This window comes from Nipponia nippon, unplaced genomic scaffold (genome assembly GCF_047370975.1).
Source record: "Nipponia nippon isolate SJK-2023a ecotype South Korea unplaced genomic scaffold, ASM4737097v1 scaffold_14, whole genome shotgun sequence".
NCBI classification, from domain to species: Eukaryota; Metazoa; Chordata; class Aves; order Pelecaniformes; family Threskiornithidae; genus Nipponia; species Nipponia nippon.
In genome coordinates, this window is record NW_028262330.1 from 5,798,547 (window position 1) to 5,820,218 (window position 21,672).

General features: G+C 61.6%; 1 protein-coding gene across 5 annotated transcripts; it reads right to left on the minus strand.

Moving 5' to 3' along the window:
- Positions 1-4,340: 4,340 nt before the first annotated feature.
- Positions 4,341-21,247, minus strand: CEP131 (centrosomal protein 131). 5 transcript variants are annotated; one of them, XM_087750946.1, is made up of 27 exons: positions 21,128-21,247; positions 19,827-20,025; positions 18,698-18,783; positions 17,796-17,910; positions 17,244-17,362; positions 16,582-16,695; positions 16,322-16,471; positions 15,809-15,926; positions 14,911-15,027; positions 13,704-13,872; positions 13,453-13,553; positions 13,179-13,325; positions 12,610-12,801; positions 12,326-12,463; positions 11,618-11,743; positions 11,398-11,514; positions 9,984-10,013; positions 8,781-8,883; positions 8,246-8,447; positions 7,850-7,957; positions 7,535-7,652; positions 7,267-7,341; positions 7,038-7,180; positions 6,552-6,729; positions 6,264-6,460; positions 4,749-4,809; positions 4,341-4,648 (listed from the first exon to the last, which is right to left on the minus strand). In XM_087750946.1, the coding sequence occupies exons 2-27, from the start codon at positions 20,001-20,003 to the stop codon at positions 4,574-4,576; spliced, it is 3,276 nt and encodes a 1,091-aa protein (XP_087607072.1). In that variant the 5' UTR covers positions 20,004-20,025; positions 21,128-21,247; the 3' UTR covers positions 4,341-4,573. The 5 variants fall into 5 exon arrangements, with proteins under 5 accessions (XP_087607072.1, XP_087607069.1, XP_087607068.1 ...); XM_087750943.1 differs by having other exon boundaries at positions 13,143-13,325; XM_087750942.1 differs by having other exon boundaries at positions 12,610-12,804; positions 13,143-13,325.
- Between the last annotated feature and the right edge of the window lie 425 nt (positions 21,248-21,672).

Consider the following 21,672-nt stretch of genomic DNA (forward strand, 5'->3'; position numbering starts at 1 on the left):
GTGGCTCTGCCCCCCCGCCGCCGCCCCTCGCCCCCCCGCCAGCCCCACACACCCCATGCTCCCACCTCGCACCCCGAATCTCTGCACCCGCGCGCCAGCACGGCCTCAGCCCCGCAGCCCCCAGACCCAGCCCGGGGCAGGGGGAGCAAAGCCCCCCACCCCGGCAGCGCCTCGGGAAGGCAGCCAGGGCAGCCCCAGCGTGGGGACCCCGTCAGGCTGGGGGGCTGCCCCGCTGCAGGGCCGCACAGCTCGGCCTCGTGCGCTTGACGCCGCAGCCCCAGCACATGGGACTGTGCCCTCCAAACATGGGATCCTCTAAAAACCGAACGGTCCCGACCCCGTGGCAGGGAACAGCCCACGGGTTCGCCCCTGGCAGCTCCTGACCAGCACCTCAGCAAAGCTGCAGGTGCAGCCGGTCACCGAGCCCATCCAGCTCCAGAGAGAGCAGCCAAGACCCCGGTGGGACTTTCCTACAAGGTCATGGTGGGACAGTCCCATCCCCATGAGCCCCCGGCCAGGAGCCACCGCTGCGGGACATCGGCCCACCCCACGCAAGGCTCAGCTCTTAGCACGGGGCTCGCGCTTCCCCACCAGTCGGTTTTAATATTTAAAGCCCAATTTTGCGTACACAATTAATTTTTTACAAGACTTCAAGCTCGCAAAGAACACCACGCTGCACATGTCACGTCACCGCAAATAGATACAGGGCTGGAAAAATTACAGACTGCTGGGAGAATAAACACGCTCCCATCAACCGGAGCCAGCTCACTTCTCCAAAGCCTCCGCGTTTCGCTGCTCCGGAGCAGCTCCCACCTGCGCAGCCCCGAGGTCCCTCTGCGAGGGGCAGCGGGCAATGGCTGACCCCCCATCACCCATTTTGCTTTTGGTGCCCTGCAGCCGGGGCACAGCCCGCTGCTCCCCGCCGCCCTCGCCAGCCACCCCCTGCATCCCCGGTCCCCCCTCGGCCGTGCCAAGGGCCGCGTCCCCGCGCGCCGGCTCAGCGCAACCTGGGAGCCCCCCGAGCTCCCCCATTCACCTTCCCAGGCCTCAGAGCAACCAAGCAAACCCAGCGCTGCCCCACACGGCGCCCAGCACCCTGGGAGGGGGATTTGGGCTCTCTCGGAGCTGCAGTGGCATCCGCACCCACCGGAGCAGCCGCGGTCCCATGGGGAGCAGGCAGCCAGGCACCACCGGGGCAGCTTGCACGGCCAGCCCCGCTCCTCATGCGGCTGAGCTGGTGCCGGCTGAGTCACGGCAAGCCTGGATGCAGGTGGGGGCGGGCGGCTGCGCAGAGCCCTCACCGGCACCCACCAGCCCATCCCGCAGCCTGCACCGGGCACCCACCCATCCCAGCCACCCGCAGCACCTTGAGCACATGCAGCCGATCCCGATGGCAGGGCGGGGGGAGGACGAGCTCGAGGCCTTCCTGCTGCCAGGCAGGGGCAGCGGTGGCTTTGGCGAGTGGGAGGGGATGAAATCACCCGGCTGTCGTGTTCGGGGGTGGCAGGGCAGCTCCTCACGGATGCAGCCCTGGTGCCCAGTGTCCCTTCCTTCCTGGCATGCAGGAGCCCGTCTAAGGCAAGATGGATGAGGACTGGGATGGGATGGGACAGGATAGAGATAGGGAAGAGGACAAGGACAGAGGTGGGCTGGGCTGGGATAGGGGATGAGGATGAGGCTGGCGAGGGGATGGTGCATGTGCCTGCTCAGCCCGGCTGCGCTGCCCTGCCCTCCTTGGGGAGGCCTGGGACCCCCAGCTCAGCCGGGACCCTGTGCACAGCAGCCCCACACCCAGGCACCCTCCTTGCCCTGGTGCTCAGCCCCAGTAGCTCCATTTGACACAGTCGGGAGCAGGGTTGAGCCGTGTCGGGGTCCCCGAAACCTGCTGCCACCCCCAGCACTACCCACCGCCCCGGACCCGCTCTGTGCCCCCCGCTGCCCTCCTCTCACCCCAGTTCTTCACAGTTTTCTGACATGGCTGTGAAAGAGAAGATCCCAAAGAAGAATTGAGGCCAAAAGCCCCAGCAAGGAGCCCCCCAGGCACCACTCAGGGTGCAACCCTGAGCTCGGGGCTGCGGTGGGGACGGTCCCACCCCGGGCAGATCCCCACGGCCGGCACAACGTGGCACCAAGCCCAACCGGCGTCCCCTCCTCGGCGGGGCAGCGCTGCTGCCGCATCTCAGGCAGGCGAGCAGCACGCTCGCCCCAATTAGCAGGGGAGATTACCCCGCATGGATCCTGCCAACTTGCTCCGGCTTCTCGGCTGATCCCCTCCAGGGCAGACACCAGATTGAGCTGCGATCTCTGCGCAGCGGCTGCCAAAAGCACCCTGCGCTCCTGACCTCCTTCCCGGCGCAGCAGTGGGGCTCGTCGGCAGCCAACGGGCTCTGCTCTTCCCACCTAATCCCAGCGGGGGGAGAGGGGCTTCTTAATTGGGGATCTTTGATAGAGCCTGCAATGGCCGCACCGCCACCAACAGCCTCGCTAACTGCCCGCCGTGCCGCTGGCCGGCAGGGACAGGGCTTGTGCCATATGGCCGACGGCCCCAGTCCCAGGGGACTCCCGGGGTGCGGGGAGGTGGGCGTCCAGCGCTGGCGCGGCAGCAGGGCGCAGGCAGCCATCCGGTGAAAATCTGCATCCCCGGTTATGCAACACTGCTGATTTATTCATGCCTGAACCGGGCACTGGCCTAGAAATTAGCCTGGGCGACGCTGAGGAAGGGCAGGGCGAGGAAGATGCTGGAGGACCAAGCCCCAGGGGAGGGCTGAGCCCCAGGGGAGGCTGCGGGAGCAGGGCCGGGCACATGGGGCACCCAGGGGACCGTGCATGGGTGCTCACCTCACAGCCGGTGATGCCGGACGGGGCACAGGGTGCTGCCATCCCACACATGGTCAACAGGGCTGCGCACGGACACGAGCCCCACCAGGCAGGCAGGGAGGGGGCCGATCCCCTCTTCTCCTCCCACGCCAGATTTCGTGTGATTAATCAATTTAGCCACAGCAGCATCCAGCCGAGGCCGCGTGGGACTGGGAGCAGGAGACACCAGCAAAAGGCCCCGGGTGGCCGAAGCAGAGGCTGTGAAGGGGTGGAAAACGGAAGCGGTGCTCAGGAAACGGTCGTTAGAAAAGCAACAACAGTGAAAACAAGCACCGTGCCCAGCCTTTCCCGGGGAAAACGGGGCTGCGCGCTCCTCCCCATCCTTGCTGTTTGTTGGGACGGCTGAGAGGGGCAGCTCGGCAAGGGAGAAGGGGAGATCGGCACAGGCAGAAGGGAAAGGAGCCGGGCAGGACCCAGCCAGCCTCTGCCTCTCTGCTGCAGGCAGCAGCACCCTGGGGCTGGAGGAGCTGCTCATGCCCCAGGACATCCATGCCAAGTGCCAAAGCACGGGCAGGGGTAAGGGGCATTCGTGGGCCGATGGCACCCATGGGTCCCTTGGGACTGCGCCCTCCCAGGAAGCTGCAGCCAGGAGCCCACGCCAGGACAAATGCCAGTGCTGGGAAGCGGTCGAGCTCCTCCGGGGTGAGGAAGGGTCCTGCCGAGCCTCACCTTGCAGCTCACAGCACAGTGGGGTCTCCCCAGGAGGAAGGGGGCTCTGGCAGCGCTGCCGTGGGGTGGAGGGAGGCCCACCTCCCGCCCGGCGCTGCCCAGCTGAGCACAGGGGCCAGACAGATGGGAAACACCCTGGGACTCCAATGAGCAGACATCTGCTCGCCCCTCGCACCGAGCCCCGGCCTCCTTGGAGGCAAAAGGCTGGAGAGGAGCGGTCGCACGCTCCCTGCTGAGAGGAAACAGATGCCGGCGGCCCGGCCCAGGCATTTCCCGTTGCTGTCACGGGGTGCTGAGAGATTTGCAGGTAGCAGAGGCTACGGGACCAGGTCCTGGCCCAGCTGTGTCTCCCCCCATCATCCCAGATATTTCGTTTTTGGAGGGAAGCAAGGTGCAGAGCAGGGAGCCAGGCAACATCAGAGCCAGCACCCATATGCTCGGGGTGCTGGGCGACAGCTCCCACCTCCACCCATCCCTCGCCGGCCAGTGGGAACAGGGGGGGCTCAGCCCAGCCCCCTGACCTCAAAATCTCCATCTGCTCCTGAGAGGAGGCTTCTGTCCCCCAGCTCAGCCCTGACCCGCAGGTCGCACGTATCCCACCACGGGAAAGGCCTGGAGATGCAGGAACACGAGGGTCTGCTGCCCACTCACACCACAAGCAAGAGCGGCTCATGCCCGGGCACCGACACACACAGGGGAGGGACAAACGCACGGGTGACGAAAAAGAAGTCATGGATGCCAGTGAGGCAGAGGCCCCCCGTTTCCCCAGGGGACACAGATCAGACAGAAACGGCTGTAGAAACCAGCGCAGATCTATTGTTAAAACACAACCACCGAACAACCAAAGGCTGCCGAGTGCCCTGGCAGGGCTCGCGGCCGCGGCACCGGGACCAGGCTGTGAAAAACGAGAGTGGAGGGGAGGGAAGGGAGAGCCCAACCCCAGCCCCACGCACACGGGTGTCCGCTCCCCCCCAGCGTGGGTCCGGCGGGTGCTGCGGAGCACCCCCAGCCCTGCACGGCAGGGTGGTCATTTGGCAGCCAGCAGCTGCTTTCGCTGTTGCTCCAGGAGGGCTTCCAGGCGGTCGGCTCTCTGCACGGCCGCCTGCAACAGAGCACACGAGAGGGAGAGCTCGCTGTGCCCCGGGGCGGAGCCGCAGCCCGAGGGGCAGGGGGGGCCGGGGCCGGCTGCCCCCCTCACTCACCTCATACTGCTTCCGAAGGCTGCTCACACTCTCCTCCTTCCTCATGACTGCCGTCTTCACCCTGAGCAGACGGACACAGAGGCTGGGGACCCCATCCCCAGTGCCCAGCCCCGAACAGCGGGCTGGCCCCGTGCCCCAGGGGGGCAATTTCAGCACCGGGGGAGGCACAGCCCCTCTCCCCCCAGCCGGCACGCTGCAGCAAGCCAAAGAGCAGCAGCTCTGGGCTCGGGGTGCCATTACACACTGGAAGCGCCTTTATTCCCTTGGTGAGCGTTACATCTATAGGAGGAAGGGGACATCAGCTTCACAAGACTTAATTAATTAACAGGACCACAGGGAGGGGATTTTAAGTTTCTTCCCATTTCTCAAGCCCACGATTGCTGCCTCATGGCTGGACTCTTCCCCACAGCTCCCAGAGCACCAGACTTTCTGCATTTCAGCCTTTGCCAGGCTGTAAGTAAGGGACAGAAGGGGAAAGGGTATCCTCGTTATCTCATACTCAAGGTATGACCCTGGCTCTCAGAGTGAGTGGGAATCACTCAGCAGGATCCAAGAAAGCCGGCAAGCTCCGTGCGCTCATACAACACCCTCTCATTACAGCTGGTGGTGAGCAGCTCTGTACAGACACCGACAGGAGGGACGGCTCTGCACCATGCTGGAGCTGTTAGCTCTGCCCCACGCAGAAAGAGCTCCCACAGGAGACGATGCGCTTCCCCTTCCGATTCTCCTTTCACTTGCAAAATCCCTCCCCCGCAGGCAGACTCGAGGGAAGGGGAAGCCTTACGTTGTCGCTGCCTGACACTGAGCCCGGCTCCCAGCACCGTTTCCCCACCGAGCACAGGACGGAGCAGAGCCCCACAGCACAGCCCCACAGCACCGGAGCCCTGCTCGCAAGCACAGCCCCTGCTCCCCACAAAGCGGGTCCTTGGGGTGTTGTGCAGCCGACAGCCTGGGGCCCTGGCACATTTTGGGGCTGTCACAGCTGCCCACAACCTCTGTGGCCAAGCCCTGACCCAGCAGCAGGCTGCTCCCTCCCCTGCGCTTGGGGCCAGGGGGAACATCGGTCTCCTGGCCCCTCTGGAGCAGCAAATCTGCATGTGCTACCCATGGCAGAGCCCTCCAGGAGCCAACCGTGAGCCTGGCCGGCTCGACGTGCCCCTGCCAGGGAGGAACCGCAGACGGAGCTGCGCACCACCGGCCTCTCCTGGCAGGAGCCCTCACGCTGCTCCAGCTGCCCGCCCTGACACCCGCGTCCTCCAGGCATGCAAGGGAGCAGCCCTGGGGACAGGATGACACAGAGCGGGCCAGAAGTCACAAGGGCCAGAGGATTCACAGTGGCTAAGCAGGCAGCCAGCTCAGGTGACTCTGCTGCCCATTTTGCCCTGACAGGACTGGAAGCCATGCCTGAGGATGCAGCACTGTGGACATGCTCCTGCAACGCACCCCGGGCCAGCTCTGCACCCACAGGCCCAGCTACGAGCCCAGCCCAGGGCAGCAAAGCCCAGGCAGTCTCACCTCCTGTGAACCTCCTCCAGCTCTTTGTCCTTCTCCCGCGCTACCCTGTCCAGCTCCAGGCGCTGCCGGGCTCTGATCTCTGCCATCTCCGCCTTTAGCCGCTTGTTTTCCTCCTCTGTCCCCACCAGCCTGTCAGCAAATTCCTGCCGGATCACTTCTGCCAGGCTGCTCCGCTCCTGGGCCAGCTGGTCCCTCACCTGCAGCAGGGCAGAGAGGTGACATCAAGATGCCGACAGGCACGGGGCAATGCAGGGGGACGGAGCCAGGCAGGGCAAGGAGCTCACCCACCTTCCGGGTCTCCTCCACCTCCTGCTCCTTGTGCTTCAGCAGGCCCTGCAGACGAATGCTCTCCCCTTCCAGCTCTGCCAGCCGCCCCTTCAGCTCGTTGCAGCGCTCCTGCAGCTTCCGCTCAGACCTCTCCAGCTCCTGGAGCTCTACCTCGTACTTGTCTCGGATCCTCTTAATCCTAACGGGAGGAAAGGACAGGCAACCTGGCTCAGCCCGGCGCTGCAGGGACCATCCCCAGCCGCCTTCATGCTGCAGGAGGGACCACAACACAGCAGCAAGGCGAGGGGATCTGCCCCATGGAGGAAACAGCCCTGGATCTCCAAGTGAGAGGTAAACTTCACCCCTGTGAGCCACTCCTTCCTGCACTAACGCTGCTCACACCCGCAAGCTACAGTGTCCAGAACTTGCTGGAGAGATGCTCAGGGGAAGGAGACCAGCCCGTGATGAGCTGGGACTCGAACGCTCCCTCCTCCCTCTCCCCCCTACCTGTTCTCTGCTGCCCTCTCACACTCCTCCTTGGCTGAGGACATATCGGCCTCCAGGCGCTGGATCACCAACTCAATCTCTTTGTCTCTCTCCTTCCTCACCTCCTCCCGCAGCTCCCGCTCCCGGGCGAGCAGCCAGGCTTCCTGGGGACAGAGATGGCAAACGTTGCCTCAATCCCTCTCAGAGCCTGAGGGTGGCACCTTTGGTGAAGGGCAGCCCTTGCTGTTACCTCCTTCTTCATGTAGTTCGCCTCCCAGGCCTGCTTCTCGATCTCCAGCCGGTCCTTCAGGACCTTCACTTCTGCCTGCGGAGAGACAAGAAGGCAACCGCTCAGCTCCAGCGGCTGCAGCACCCCATGCCAGCTGGGAGCAGCCCCCCGGCACCGGACACAGGGCTCAGCAGCGCCAGCACACGTCACCACAGCTATGCGCTGGGGACTGGACTGTTTGCACCCAAGAACAGCAATCCAGGGCCCAGGGGCAAGGGGAAAACCAGACCTGATGCCGCCTCTCCTGCTCCTCCTTCTCCTTTGCGTACTCCTCCTTCAGCGCCCTGGTGACGGCCGAGCTGCTCGCCTCCAGCTGCTGCCGCAGCTCCTCCGCCTCCGCTCTCTGCCTGCCCACACACAGACCACAGCTCCCAACATCTGCGCCAGCCCAGCCTTGCCACCCCCTCCTCGGGATGCTCCCCCTTGGCCCTCCTCAAGTACCATCCCTCTTCCTACCGGATCCTGGCCTGGGGAAACCAGCCCCACCACTCCAAGCTGCCTTCAGCCCTCGGCCACGTGTGGGCCCTGCTGCCGGTCCTCTCACCTGGCCGCTTGCTGGCTGAGCCGCTCCTTCTCCTCGGCCACCTCCGCGTAGAGCCGGCGCCGCTGCTGCTGCAGCGCCTGCTCCTCCTGCTCCAGCTGCTGCTCACACCTGCGGGGTAGAGCAGCCTCAGGGACGCGCCTGCCTTCGGGCATTCGTCCGCCTCTTCACCCTGCCCCATCCCATCCCTCCCGCAGCCGACACGGGGCTGGTCTGATGCTGGAGGATGCCCCTGGTTCACTGGCATCTCTCACCTCAGTCTGGTGGAGGGAAAGGGGCTGCTCCCCGTGGATATTAACTGCTGCAAATATTGGGAATCCACTGGCACATGGGCGCTGGACACCACCCCCATGCTGCAAGCCCCAAACCTCCCTCAAGCCTCCCCCCGTGACAATGTACCGCTGCCGGGCCAGCTCCCTCTCCCGCTGGCTCTGCTCCTCCTTCTCCCGCTCCAGCAGGCCCCGCAGCTCCTCCGCCTGCCGGCCGTAGCGCTGGGCAGCCCGCTCGTCCGACTGCAGCAGCTCGGCCTCATGCAGCATCTTCAGCTTCCTGATGTCCTGCCTGTGCTGGGCGATGAGCTTCTGGATCTCCGGCTCCAGCCCTGGGGCAGCGGGAAGGACAGTTACCGCTCGGCCTTGGGGCTGTCCGGACCCCAACACCGGTGCTCTTGGCCCTGACCAGCTGATGAGGAGGCTGCAAACACATCAGCTACCAAAGAGGGGCTGGTAAGAAAAGGGGGGGTGAGCACGCACAGGCTTTCTTGCCCTCTGGCATCCACCTCTACCAAACACAGGGAGCAGAGACTGCCCACGCTGAGCAGCTCTTCCCCAAGCTGCCAGCAGCTTCTTCAGCCACAGCCCCTCTCTTGGACCAGCACAGATGTGACTCCTAGACCAGCCCAGCTCCAGGCACCACCAAGGGAATGTGACCATACCTTTCACAGTGATTTCTTTGATCTTTTTCGTTTTCTCATCAATCCATTTCTCCCGCCTGATTTTCTCAGTTGCGCTCATCAGTTCCTTTAGTTTCTTGATCTCCTGTTTGGAAGCAAACGGGAAAGCTTCAGAGACAAGCTAGGGGAGAAAACCCCTGTTAGCCTGGGAGCCCAGCTGTTCAGAAGGACGTTGCAGGCAAGAGCAGACGGCCTGAGCTACGCACAGACAACTCGTGCAGCCCTGGCCAGGCACGTTCTCCCAGCCCAGAGAAGCAGCCATACGCTCTCCCAGTGCCCTCTCCTCTCTCTCACAGGATGGGGCTGCTGCTGCCCCGCAGACCCTCAGCACGGGGGAGAAGAGCAAAACCCTCGGGAAAGCACTTGCTGGCTGAGACATGAGAGCACCTACGGAGGGGAGAGGGGAACTGGGGCTGCTGATGGTCCTTGTGTGCAGGGCAGTCTGTCAGCAGATACAGGATCGTGTGTGAAGATGCTTCCTTCCCAGCCTTCCCTCTCCCTGGCATGAACACCCTCCGGCAGGAAGACAGACAGACAGACACGCCTCCCAACACTGCGGTACCACCGAAACCAAGCTCCTGCAGCATCCCAAAACTCTTCAAAGACTCAAAGGCTGCACAGCCCTGGCACAGCTGCTGCTCTCTGTTCCCCTTCTGCCTGCATTTACGTCCTCAGCCCTCCTCTCCAGCAAAAAAGCTGGAGAAACACCCAGGCCCTGCTGCCCGCAGAGCTCTTCCCCAGCACTTCTGGTGAGAAAGGCACCGGTCGGTGGAAGGCCCAGACTGGCCAGAAACGGCTCCATTTCAGCACGGGGAGATGACGTCCACATGCAGGACATGGGACATGTCACAGCTCCAGAGGACAAGCGTGCGGCAGGACACCCAATGGCCGCTGTGCCAAGAGGAGCGGGAAATAGCAGGGGGCCACTCGCACAGCCCCGGACTCACTCTTAGGGAAAAAAGGGTGAGAAAATCAGCACGGGAAGACCAGAACAGCCTGAAGGCAGCAGCTGAGTACGCGGCCTGAGGAGATGGGGTGAAGGGGCTCCTTCACGGGGCTGACCCTGCTGCTGAGCGGGGAGTTCCCATCCCAGCCCTGCTGCCTGCAGGTGCCTGCGGAGCCGGAGCGGGTCAGGGCGTGAGAGCAGAAGGGCAAGGCACAAAAAAGAGCAAAGACCACATTTACCTCACAAAAGGGGCCCAAAGTGCGCCAGACCTGGGGAGAAAGAAAGGAGGGGATGGAGAGAGAAGGGGAATCGCAGAGTCACGGGCGAGAGGGGAGACAGGAGGGGAGAGAGGCAAAACCAAACAGCCAAGCGTACGCGAGAGCATCGGGCAGGGCGATGGGTGCGCAGGGGTCCCACAGGAGTGAGGGGAGGTGCAGCCAAACGGGCAGTTACACAGATGCGCCAAGGGCCCGGCAGCACCTCCGGCAATCGCAGCTCCAGGACGGGGGCAGAGCCAGCCCTGCCAGGGAGCGTGCCACGCGGTCAGAGCCCGGCTCACCGGGAGCAGGGACAACAAAGCAGCCAGAGAGCAGAGCCCAGCTCCCAGGCCATTCCCATTGCTGCTGCCCTGCTGCGAGCAGGGAGCGAGAGGTAAGAGACGCACCTCCTCTGCCCTGCACAGGCTGCGGCCAGCCCCATCCCTCCACGGGAAGGGGCCCCTCCAGGCACCAAGCACAGCAATACTGCGCCGCCTTCTTCCTCTCAGCTGGGCCCAAAACTCAGGCTTAAACAGTATGGCAAAGCGAGCCTTTGCTTTGTTTGTATGAGGGCGTCTGTCTGAACAGGCTCAGACTGGTGCAAACGCCTGCCCCACGCCAGAGCCCTGGGCATGAGCTCGGCTGCAAGGCCGAGGGTGAGCAGGGACCGGGGCAGCAGAGCCGGGACGAGCCCTGCAGCTGAGCTGCGAGCCAGTGGCGCTGCCTTCCTGCCAGGCCCAGCACAGGGTGAGCTGAACTGTCTCCATCTGCGGGAGAGGGAGCTCTCTGCACGCTCCCGAGGGAAGCTGCCAGCCAGCTCCCACGAGCAGGCAGCACATCCTTTCCCGGGGAATCAGCCCTCTGTGTGTTTGGGTGCTGGTCAGAGCAACAGCCCAGCGAAACCCACAGAGGTCTGTTACTATCGCTTATACGCCCCATGTTCCTTTATAATCTTATCCCCATTTAGCTCTGAGAGCATCCCTGCTCCTGCAAAGGGGGCTGGAAGTCACCCAGCTCAGTACAGGTACAAATTCCTCTGTGGCATCGGGTCTGTGCCAGCGCCTGCTTTCACCTCTGCTGAAGCAAGATCCCCCAGTCACCCTGCAGCTGGGGGAGAGCTCTGTCTGCAGCAGGATGTCTGTCAGGGAGCTGGCACTGTCCCTTGGTCAGTCCCATGCACCTGGCTTTGGGCAGCAGAGGACAGCAGCCTCTTGGGGAGCCAGGGCAAAGCTCCGCAGGTGACACCAACCTTCTGTGCACAGAGAACAGCTCCCCAGAACGACCAAAGTGAGAGAGACCGTACTGCTCTGGGCAGAGGCCCCATCTGAGCAGAACCAACCAACTCTGGCCACAGCACGTCCCGTCTCCCTGCCCCCCAACTTCCCAATCCCCTCACCAGCTCATGCTGCTCCTGCATCTGGGTGATCTTCTTGCCGTACTTCTGGTCCACTTGTTTCAGCTCAGCTACCACAGCCTCACACTTCTCACTCAGCAGCTTCTTATCATTAATGAGCTGGGCAAGGTGAAGAAAAAAAGGCATCAGGCAGCCAGGCAGGGTACAGCAACCTCCACTTCTGGCTTCAGAAGCACCAGTCTGAGCTGGGATAAGAGATTACCTGGTCGATGAAGGCCAGATGCCTCTGGATAGCTGCCTCATACTGTTCCCTCTGCAGCCTGAGCTGGTGGCCAAGCTCCTTCTCGGTCTGTTTGATGTGTCGGACAGTCAGTTCCCTCTGCTGAGCCTTTTGGATGTAGGGAAGAAATAGCCACAAGACATTAGAGGGAGAAGTTACACCAGCCCCAGCATGTGTACAGGAGATAACTACCGAACCTGGAAGGCACTGTCAGGCCAGAACAAGGAGGAACAGAGCTAAATCAAAGTGCCTGGTACTGACACCTCCTGCCTCGCTGCCAGCAAGAGCATCCAAACCCCCGTGGGACAGAGGAAAAGAGAGTTCAGCCCAGGTCCTGACCGAGGGCTTCTGGACTAGCCAGGCACCTGCCAGGGAGCGGGGTTTGAGGATGCCTTTCAGATCAGGGGGCAGCAAGGAAAAATCTGAGCGAAGCCCACAGCAGACTGGGAAGGACCTTGCAGGTCTTTCCCACACTAACAGCGACTGGGACTGCAGCGTGCCAGCAGCCTCCGGCCCTCCGGCTCCTCAGCACTAGCTCCGGGAGTGCTGCCGTACTTTGCTGGGGACACAGATGGGAAGCCTGATTCACAGAGCCCTGATTTTGTGCTTCAAAGCCACTGCCCCAAGAAACATCTGCTGAGAGCTCTTGGTCTTCATTCCCCAGCAAGCAAGAGCATCTGGCTCACACACCAGGGCTGTCTGCAGCAGGCTGATGGCTCGCTTCTTCTCCTCCACTTCCAGCTTCAGCCTCATTATGGAGCTCGTAACCTCTGTGGCAACAGCTGACGCCTGCTCCAAGTGAGCCAGCTCCTCTTCCGAGAGGAGACCCTGCCACAGTGAAAAAAAAAAAAAAAAAAAAATTATTAAAAGGTGGTGGGGACCACCTGGAACCAAGACAAGGAGACAGTAGACCCTTCCCACCAGGGTCTCGCACCACCTCTCCAATACAGATAGGCTCTCGCTTCAGCACTCACCTCCCGTTGCGTGGCCGAGGCGGCCGACCTGGGCCTCTCCTGTTCCGACTTCTCCATCTCATCCAGGAAACTGATGATGCTTTGGAGCTTGGCCTCCGAGAGCAGTGCCCCATCCTCGGGGACCCCCGGGGAGTGGTTCAGCTTCCCAAACTTCTCCAGGTTATCAGCAGTCAGGGAATTGGAGCTGGGCTCCTGCTGGGCAGACACAGCTGTGAATGAGCACCCAGGGGAAGGCTCGGGAGAAGAGGTGGTGGCTCTTCTCCGTCACTGGAGTCCAGTCCTCCCACTGCACCCCAGGAACCAGCCTTATCCTCTGTGCTAACCCTGCTCTCGCCACAGCCCCCACATGGTTTAACTCCTCCACTGCCTACCAAAACTCCTCCACCGCCTTCTCTGGAAGTGAACCAGCTGCGTTTCTCACCCTCCAGCACCCAGTAAGGGCTGGGAGAAGGCAGCCCATAGGGGAACACGCTCTCACCAGGCAGCCATCGCTGTCTGGGGGCGGATGCGACCAGCCTCAGCCCTCTGCCTACCCCATCTATCCAGGCATATCTGTCCTTCTTTAAGACCTTCGGTGGGGGCAGCAGCTCTGGCTCTTCCTCCAACAGCCTGAGCGTGTCCAGCAGCTCACTGAGCGTGACCTTGGACTGAGCCCGGCTGACAGCAGTCACCACCGTCTCCAGATCCTCGCCGCCCGTCTCTCTGGAGCTCACATCCTAGGGGAGAAGACAACACACCTTGCAGTAGAAGAGTTTGTAGGATCTCCAAAGTCAACGAAGGCTCCAAAGCCACCCCAGCAGGACAGCTGGTGCCAGGAGCCCTACGAGGCAAAGCCAGACCCACCTGCAGCTTGTCCTCCACCCCAGGATCCCGTGAGGGCATGGAGCCAAGGTCTGCGAGGCCACTTTCTTCTGTCTCTGCAGCTACTGAGTGGAAATTGGCCTCTGGAGGAACCAGACCGTTCTCAGGCACTTGCAACAACCAGCCCCTTCAAAGCAGCTCCCCAGAATGAGAACCACCCCTCCATCCTCCCTCCTTCACCCTCACATCACACACTGCTCCAAAAGCATCGGAGACCTGCAGAAGGGGCTCACCAGCGTTATTGGCTTTGGTGACGCTGCTGGCTGGACTGACGTTCCTTGCAGAAGCAGGTTTGGCAGGCTTCTTCTTTGCTACCCTTCTGCTCTCCTTCACCAGTGCAAGCTCTTCTTCTGCCAAGCGCTTTGCGTCCAAAGCCTTTTGGGCCCTTTTCTGGTGCAGTTCCTGTAGGGACCGACAAGCCATCAGCATCCTGCCCAGCACAGGGCGTGTTCCGACACGTCCCTGCGCCACTTCAAGTGCTAGCCAGGGCCTGGGAGAGAGCAACAACCCACACGCTGCTGAAGGGTTAACACGGACAACTCCAGAGAAAGGGAAAGCACAGGAACAACAGCTCTACTCTTCACTGCTCTGAGCAGAGGGGAGGTGGTAGCCAGGGTCTTACTTGCCAGCTCCACATATGAACAAGGGCTGTTCACCTGCCCCTGCATGGTGTCCTTCACTGCTCCGTAAAGGGCCTCCAAATCCCGAGGGCCAAGCACCGCACAGTGCAGCGATGCCGCAGTGCCCGGGGGGCTGCTGTAGCAGAGTTTTGGGAAGTCACAAGCACGTGTTTGCAAGGCTGTTGCAGTGTTTTGCTGTCCCCCAGCTGCTCACTGCTGTGTCTCTCCCGACCCCCCACCACCAAAATATGATTCCATTTAGGGCAAAGAGAAATTGGGGGTTTTAAAAAAAAAAAATCTTCAGCTATACTGCAAGCCAACATGCAACTGCCCATAGTCTGTGCCAGCCCCTCATCTGTGCCCCAGGAGCACCAGCCCTTTCCTGCCGCAAAGGGGGCTGCAAGAACAGGGCGAAGACGGCGAGGTGCTTCCTGACAGCAGGCATAGAGCGGTGCTCAGCCCACCCTGGAGGGACCCCATTCCTGAGGAAGGTCCCCTTCCCAAGGCACTCTCGTCCTCAGCCACTCCGAGGAGCTGCAGTTACAGTCTCCCTCTTTCAACATCATCACCCTTTCCCCGAGAACTAGATTGAAATCAGCACTGTCTTCCCGAGCTCCGATTGAGCTGCCAAGGCTTGGCAGGAGCACAACGGGAAACCGCTCTATGGCACCTCCGTCTCCGTAGGGAGCACTCCATTTCCAAGGCTGGCTCTAATTCTACTTTGTGCAAAGCCCTGAGAGAGGCAGAGGAGAGGCCCTCTTGCTGCCTCACAACAAGATGCCAACAAACCGGTCTCACGCAGGCCTTGCCTTGTCCCTACCTGGATGGCAGCACGTCGGGCCAGGCGTGCCTTCTCCTCTCGGATCTTCCGGCGTTCCTCATCCTTCCTCTCATGCAAATCCAGGATATTCCCTTCCTCCATCCGCTGCTGCCTTTCCTTCCAGAGAGGAGGGTCAAAAGTGTTACTGAGAGCTCTCCAGCACCCACCACCCACAGCAGAGAAGAGGGAAAGGGCACACTGCACCTGAGGTCACCCCATATCCAGGCTTTCCATCCCCCCAATCCTCCCCTCTGTTCAGGTACAGAGCCCTCAGAAAAGCTCCACTTTAGAGCAGCTCCTTTTCTTCAGATACTAAATGTAATTATTAGTCATCTGGGTCTGAAACTACTGAGGAGACAAGGCTTAAAAATAGACTCTCACATGCAAGAGCTATGGTACTCTTCGTTATTGGGATAAATAATTAAACATAAAGAAACACAAATAGCTGCAGATGACTCGTCACTCTAATGAGCCAACTTGTTACTGATTCGCTACGATGAGCCGAGACAGGGTATCCCTCCTCTGGCCACGAGCGTGTCCGAGACAATAAGAATTCAGCAGGATTTGTGCTGCTGCTGCCAAGCATCTGCCTACTCGCAGCTGAAGGGAGCTGGCAGAGTGGAGCTGTGCAGCGCTGAGCCTGGGGGCTCCCAGCCTGAGCTCCCCCTGGAACCAAACCCGGGCTTTCCCCCTGCATCTCTGCGGGGACGGGACCCTCCTCAGCTCTCTGGACTGCAAGGGGCTGGCTAGATGGAAAGCCAAAGTCCCCTCGTCTCTGACAGCTCAGGTCTCAGCTGGAGGGTCTGGTGACTAAAGGGACTCAAATTCCCCCGCCAGTGAGGCGAGCAGGACACGGGTGTCAGAAGGGTCTGTGCTACAAGGCAGCGACAGGACTGACCTCCCTTTTAGAAGCCAGCAAGCGCCCCAGAGCTGCGGCTCCCGCCTTGTGCCGTTGCGAGTGGCGTCGGTACCAGCGCTGGATGGTCACGGCGGCCAGGTTCACCTGCTGGATGAACCTGTGGGGAGAGGGAGGGTCAGCGCGGCCCCGGGGTCCTCCTCGGCCGCCAGCCGGGCAGCACCACCCCGTCCTGCTGCAGCAGAGCGCAGGCTGCTTGCCCATGGCACCAGGACTTGTTCTGTCCCCTCACACCCCAACTCAACGAGGCCTTTTCCTGGGCTGACATTTGGGGTGGGAGGAACTTGTGCCTTTGATGAGGACAACTCAAAGCGCAGAGCCAAGTCATGGGGAGGATAAATCAGCCCCTGCGGGTGCACTGAAAGGGGCCCTTCCCAAATCTGGAGCCCCACACAACAAGAACAAACCAGTACCAGCTCCCCTGGGGCTCACCCCTCTGCCTGGCACCACCCTCCTGCCTTTCCCACCAGCTTTCACACACCAGCTCTGCCTCACCTCTCCGCCTCCTCCTCGGTCACCTCCCTCCTCCGGGGCAGGCTGCTGTTGTTGTTGCGGGTCATGATGTTGTTGCTAGAGAAATTCTTCTGAGACTTCACGAAGCTGCTGCTTTCGCTGTCCTCGTTTGAGGTCGCTTTGACAACATTGCTAAGGCAGAAGATGAAGCTACTTGGCACCATCCTGACCCATCCCGTGCCACATCAGCACACGAACATCGGGTCAGCACAGCCTCCAAGCCAGGACCTGACCACACTTACTTGAGGGAGCTGGGTGCCTGGTTGGAGCTTTTGGGCGCAGGGCCCTTGTCAGTGGTGGAGTAGTTGTTGTGCACCATGGTGGTGACGCAGTTGCCCATCGCGCCCTTGTTGCTCCTTTTGTGGAGAGAAGGCAAAGCGTTAGGACTTGCTGGATCCAAAGGGGACAGCGTGAACCACTGATGCTCCCTGCCTCGCAACCCTCAGCCCAACCGTGACCACCTGGAGCCTTCCCCACGGCGAGGAGCAGGCGAGGCCCACAAGCAACTCACCTGCTTTCTAGAGCTCGCTCCCCAGTAGCTGTTACCTGACACACAGACAGACAGACAGACACAGCCCAAGCAGACCTAACAGCCTGCTGTTCAGGCTATTCTACGCGCAGCCTTGGCTTAAGTCTCTCCTGGCCCTGAAAGGTTCAAGTTTTACTTGTTTCCTTTCCTAGAGCGAGAGCAGCCTCTCCCACGCGTCAGTCGAGCTCCTGCACAGCTTCCAAACACATCCTGGCCAGCCAGCCTGGCACACCGTCATCGCTCTGCCCCGCACTTGACCCCCGTGCCTTGGCAGAGGCTGAGCACTGGCACCCCCTCCTCTGCCCAGGTGTTTTTTTGGTGTAGTTCCTCCCAACACCAGGCCTACAGGCTCCGGTTCAGCACTGCCCCTCCTACCTGTTGTTGGCAGTGAAGTTGGCTGCCAGGAGCACCGTGGCTTCTTTCCTCCTCATGCCCGCTGGTGGCTCACCGCCACGGGAGACGGAGGGGCCCGGGAACGCTCGCGGCTGATCGTCCTGCCATGGAGTCAGCAGGTATAAGCACAGGCGAGCGCCAAACCCACGTCCTCAAACACCACCCTCTTCCTTCACAAGCCAGTTTCTCCCACACACAAGAAACCTCTGTTCCACAGCACGGCAGCCTCGAGGCTTTGCCTGCGCCTCTGCCTGCCTCCACCAAAAGCCAGGAGCACAGAGGTGATGGGCCGAAAGCCTGGGGCCAGAGACAAGGCCAATGCAGGCCAGAGGACTGGCCGAGCACGTTGGCCATCCAAACCAAGCCAGCTTTGACTGCAGGGTGAGGAAGAACCAGCCCGGCCATCACAGATGAGCTGCACCACCCCATCCTCGGGTCTACGGAAACCCTCCCACTCCTCCACCAAACCCAGCCAATTCCTCCAGCAAGCAGAGCTGACTTAGCCCACCCGCCCCAGGACATCCCCATCCTCACCAAGATGTTCCACGTGGTTTTCTTCTCCGGGGAGGTTTTGCTCAGACTCGCCAGTTTCTTTCTTCCCCCAGAACTACTCTCAAAGAAGGTCAGGAAGTCTCCCGCCTGCTCTGAGCTTTAGCCCAAACCCAGGAGAGATAGAGAGGAGGAGAGAACACGTGTTCTGGAGTTAATATTGCATGTAGACAAACGGCAACAAGACAGCGATAGCAGGGTTCTCATCCCGCACAGGCTGCTTCAGCGAGCAGCACGCTCTGATCACGGCAGGGCACTCTGACAACAGGCACAGCATAGAGCCGAGGCACACCTACCGCCTGCCATCGCGACGTGGAGGAGAAGAGATGCAGAATCATTACACAGTCATGAAATCTATGAATGATTTGTTTTTATACAGAGCTTTAGATTTCAGCATGATGTGCGGAAATAGAATATATTAAAGGGATGGGCACAGGGCAACAAGAGAACGGAAAAATCATGATTCAGAGACAGCCCTAGGAGGTCGCTGGAGACAGAAGAACTTTTTGTCTGCTAACACAGTCCAGCTACAGTCAGGAGGGTCCATGAGGGGCTGTTGTAACTGAACAGTCCTGTCTCTTGGAATTAAATTGAGTGTCTTTTGTGACCGAGGCTTCCCAGCCACAGAAATACACTCCATTTCCCCAAATCCTAATCAAGTGACCTCCCCTCCAAAAAAAAAAAAAAAAAACAAACAACGAACAAAAAACCAGACCTTGTCTTTCCAAGGCCAGGTTGTAACCCCCGATGTGTATGACAGAGCTTAATGTACATTTTTGAAAGGTTCTGGTTCCCTCCCAGGACAAGGGAGGGCAGACGGATGGGTGGGGTTTCACACAGTCCCATCCATGGGACAGACAGACATGGGTCAATGGCTGGAGCTGTACCTGCGCGTGCTGTTCACCCGCTGGTTAACCTGGGTGGTGCTGTTGGACCTCCGGAGGTTGTTCATTGCCCGGGATCCCGCATCTTCCTGCGGAGGAGAGCGTTAAATTCAGCAGCGATGTTAAGGCAGAGCTGGGATGCCTGGCCTAGGCAGGCTCCCCCTGTGAGTCAGGCATCCTAAAATAGCACTGCTGGCGGTGCTACCCTTCCACCCCCTTCAACACAGCCTCGACACCATGTTTCTGACATCCCCACGGCTGCCAGCCTCTCCTTGAGGCAGAGTGCCATGACACCTCGCTCCCTCTCGGGCTCCCACGCTGCTGCTGAGCCAGCAGGAACATGTTCGTTTGTGTGAGCTCCCCAGCCCAGAAGGGCCGTGCTCGTTACCTGCCCTGGGAGCGAGCACGAAGGAAGACTGCCACGGCAGCAGGGATTACTCAGCAAAGAGTGCAGAGACTCTCCACTACTGGATCTGAACAGAGCCCAGGAAGTACCTGGGCTTCATTCACTCTGCTGAAAACACACCCATAGAAACCCCCACTCAGCGAGACACCGAGGCCCCAGCTCTGCTGAGCCCGGCAGGAACAGAGGGTACTCGGCAAGGCACAGGCTGGGCCTGAAAGCGCCACAGCATCTGGCAGAAGATACCAGGAACCAGGGAGTTTCCAGAAGGAAATCAGTGCAGGGAGGTGAAGGGCAAGGAAGGGAAAAGGGTGAAGCCTGACTCTTTCCTGCTTGCCCTTCTGTGTACGTTAAAGGTCGAGAAGAGACCTGACGAGCAGCCAATCATTGAGGACAAATGGATTTGGGGAGAGCGTGTGGCACCGCAGCACGCAGAGCTGCAGCTCCAGCCAGCACCTGGGCCAGCCTGATTCTCCCCTCCCGACGACGGTGCAGCTGCTCCCCACAAACACGCGGCTGTGCCACACTGCCACACGCTCCCGGGGGGAGCCAGGACCCTCCCCAGTGCCACCCCCCGCCCCGGGCTGCGCTTCAAAGCTCAGCCTGCGGGATCAGCGCAGCCGGCAGAGCGGGCACGCAGGGAGGCATCCCATAGCCCATAGACATGCGCCTCCCTGCCCCGAGCAGCAGGATGCACGCAGGAATGAAGGACTTCTGCCCAGGACTCACCAGAGCGTTCCTCTTCGGTTTGCCATCGGCGGTGACCGAGACGGAGCGCGCCATGTGCTTGGCAGGAGAAGCGCTGCTGGGGCGCCGCGAGACCGGGGCAGGGAGTCCCATCAGGCTCAGATCCACGCCGGCAGAACCAGCGCCCTGGAAGGAGGAACTGCTGCGGGCGCTCTTCATGCTCAAGTGGAGAGAAGGGGCCCTGGAAGCACAGCGCAGACAGAGAAATGAAGGCACAGGGAGCACACTCAGCCTCGTGCAGCCAGCAAACCACGCACTCTGCTCCCAGCTGACTCCTACAAACACTGGCACGTGGAGCGGTAACCGTTTTCAAATGGGACAAAACACCTTCCTCTCTATTTCCACAGGCCAAATAACCCTGAGCACAAGGCCTGGAGAGGCTCCAGGTGAACTCCTTGCAGTGCCCAGCACCAGCAGCCGTCTCCTCGCTGCTTTGACCTAACGCCCCAGCTGTCCGTCCCACGTCCTGCTGCCCCATTTACGGGCCGGGACGTTCGCTTCAAGGCCAGTGGACGACTAACCGGAGGAGAAAAGCCCCGCTCCCCACGCCGGGCTCCTTCGCTCCATCCAGACCGTGGCCGCGAGAGGATCACGCGAGCCCCGAACGGCCCCTTCTGCGAAGGCCAGGGGTTCAGCTCACCCAGCATCGGGCAGGGATGCTGAAGAAGCAACTGGGATCCTTCCCCCGCCAAGCGCTCCCCATCCCTGCCAAGAAGCTGTTCAGAAGCGCAGGGAGAAGCACAGGGAGAGCTGAGCCCCCTTTCCAGCCTGGGAAGCGCCACACTCCCCGCTTCACCCCTTTCCATCCCCTCCCGCCACGGCGCTGAGCCAGGAGCCGTCGCCGCCCCCCCGCAAACGCCGCCGCGACCGCTTTATTTCTTGACACGACGCTGCGTTCAGCCACCCCTAAACCCCCTTCCCCCGGCAGGCCCGGTTCCACGCCGCGCCTCGGGGCTCCACCAGAGACCGCGGCGATGCCTTGGTCTCCACCAGCCCGGGTAAACAAAAAGCTCTGGATGGAAACCGCCCGGCTCACACCAGGAAAACAAGAGGGCTCAGGCCCAGGCTCAACGCAGGAGGGGCGACACCGGTGAGGGGCTCCAAGCACCGGGAAGGGCCCAGAGGAGGGTGAGGGACCCGCACGCCGCAGAAGGGGCAGCACCGAGGGCGAGGCTTTAGCCCCGGCCCCCGGCCTCACCCGAGGCCCTGGCCCCCTCCTTGGCCCGCTCCAGCCCCCCCAGCAAAGGGCCCCGGCCCCGGCCCCGGCCCCGGCCCCGCCGTACCGGACCCCCGGGTGGCAGCAGGCCCCGCTCCCCTCAGGCCGCTCCGCGCCCCGCTCCCGCGTAGCCTACCACCGCCGCGCGCACCGTCCCGCCCCAGCTATTAGGCGGGGCGGAGGGAAGCGATCACCAATCGGAAGGGAGGGGCGGGGCGAGGAGGTGAGCGGCGATAGGCTGAGGGCTAGAAGGGGCGGGAGGAGGGCGGGGCGAGGGGGGGGGCGGGGCGAGGGGCGTCTCCTGGTGATGAGGGAGGGGAGAGGGGCGGAGTCTGTTGGGATGAGGGCAGGGATATAGGAGTAGCCTGATGGAGCCGCGTCAGTAAAAGGACAGGGACAAAGGGGCGGGGCCTGGGGTGGGGGGGCGGGGCGAATCATTGATAGGAGCCGAGCGGCGGGGCAAGGAGGGAAGAGGGGCGGGGTCCGGGGTAGGAGGGCGGAGCGAGGGCAGGGCTCGCCCCATAGGGGCGGGAGATGCTGTGGGGCAGATGGAGCTGAAATGAAGGCCCGGCTGTGGGGCAGGGGGATCCGTGGGGCAGGGGGAGCTCTGGG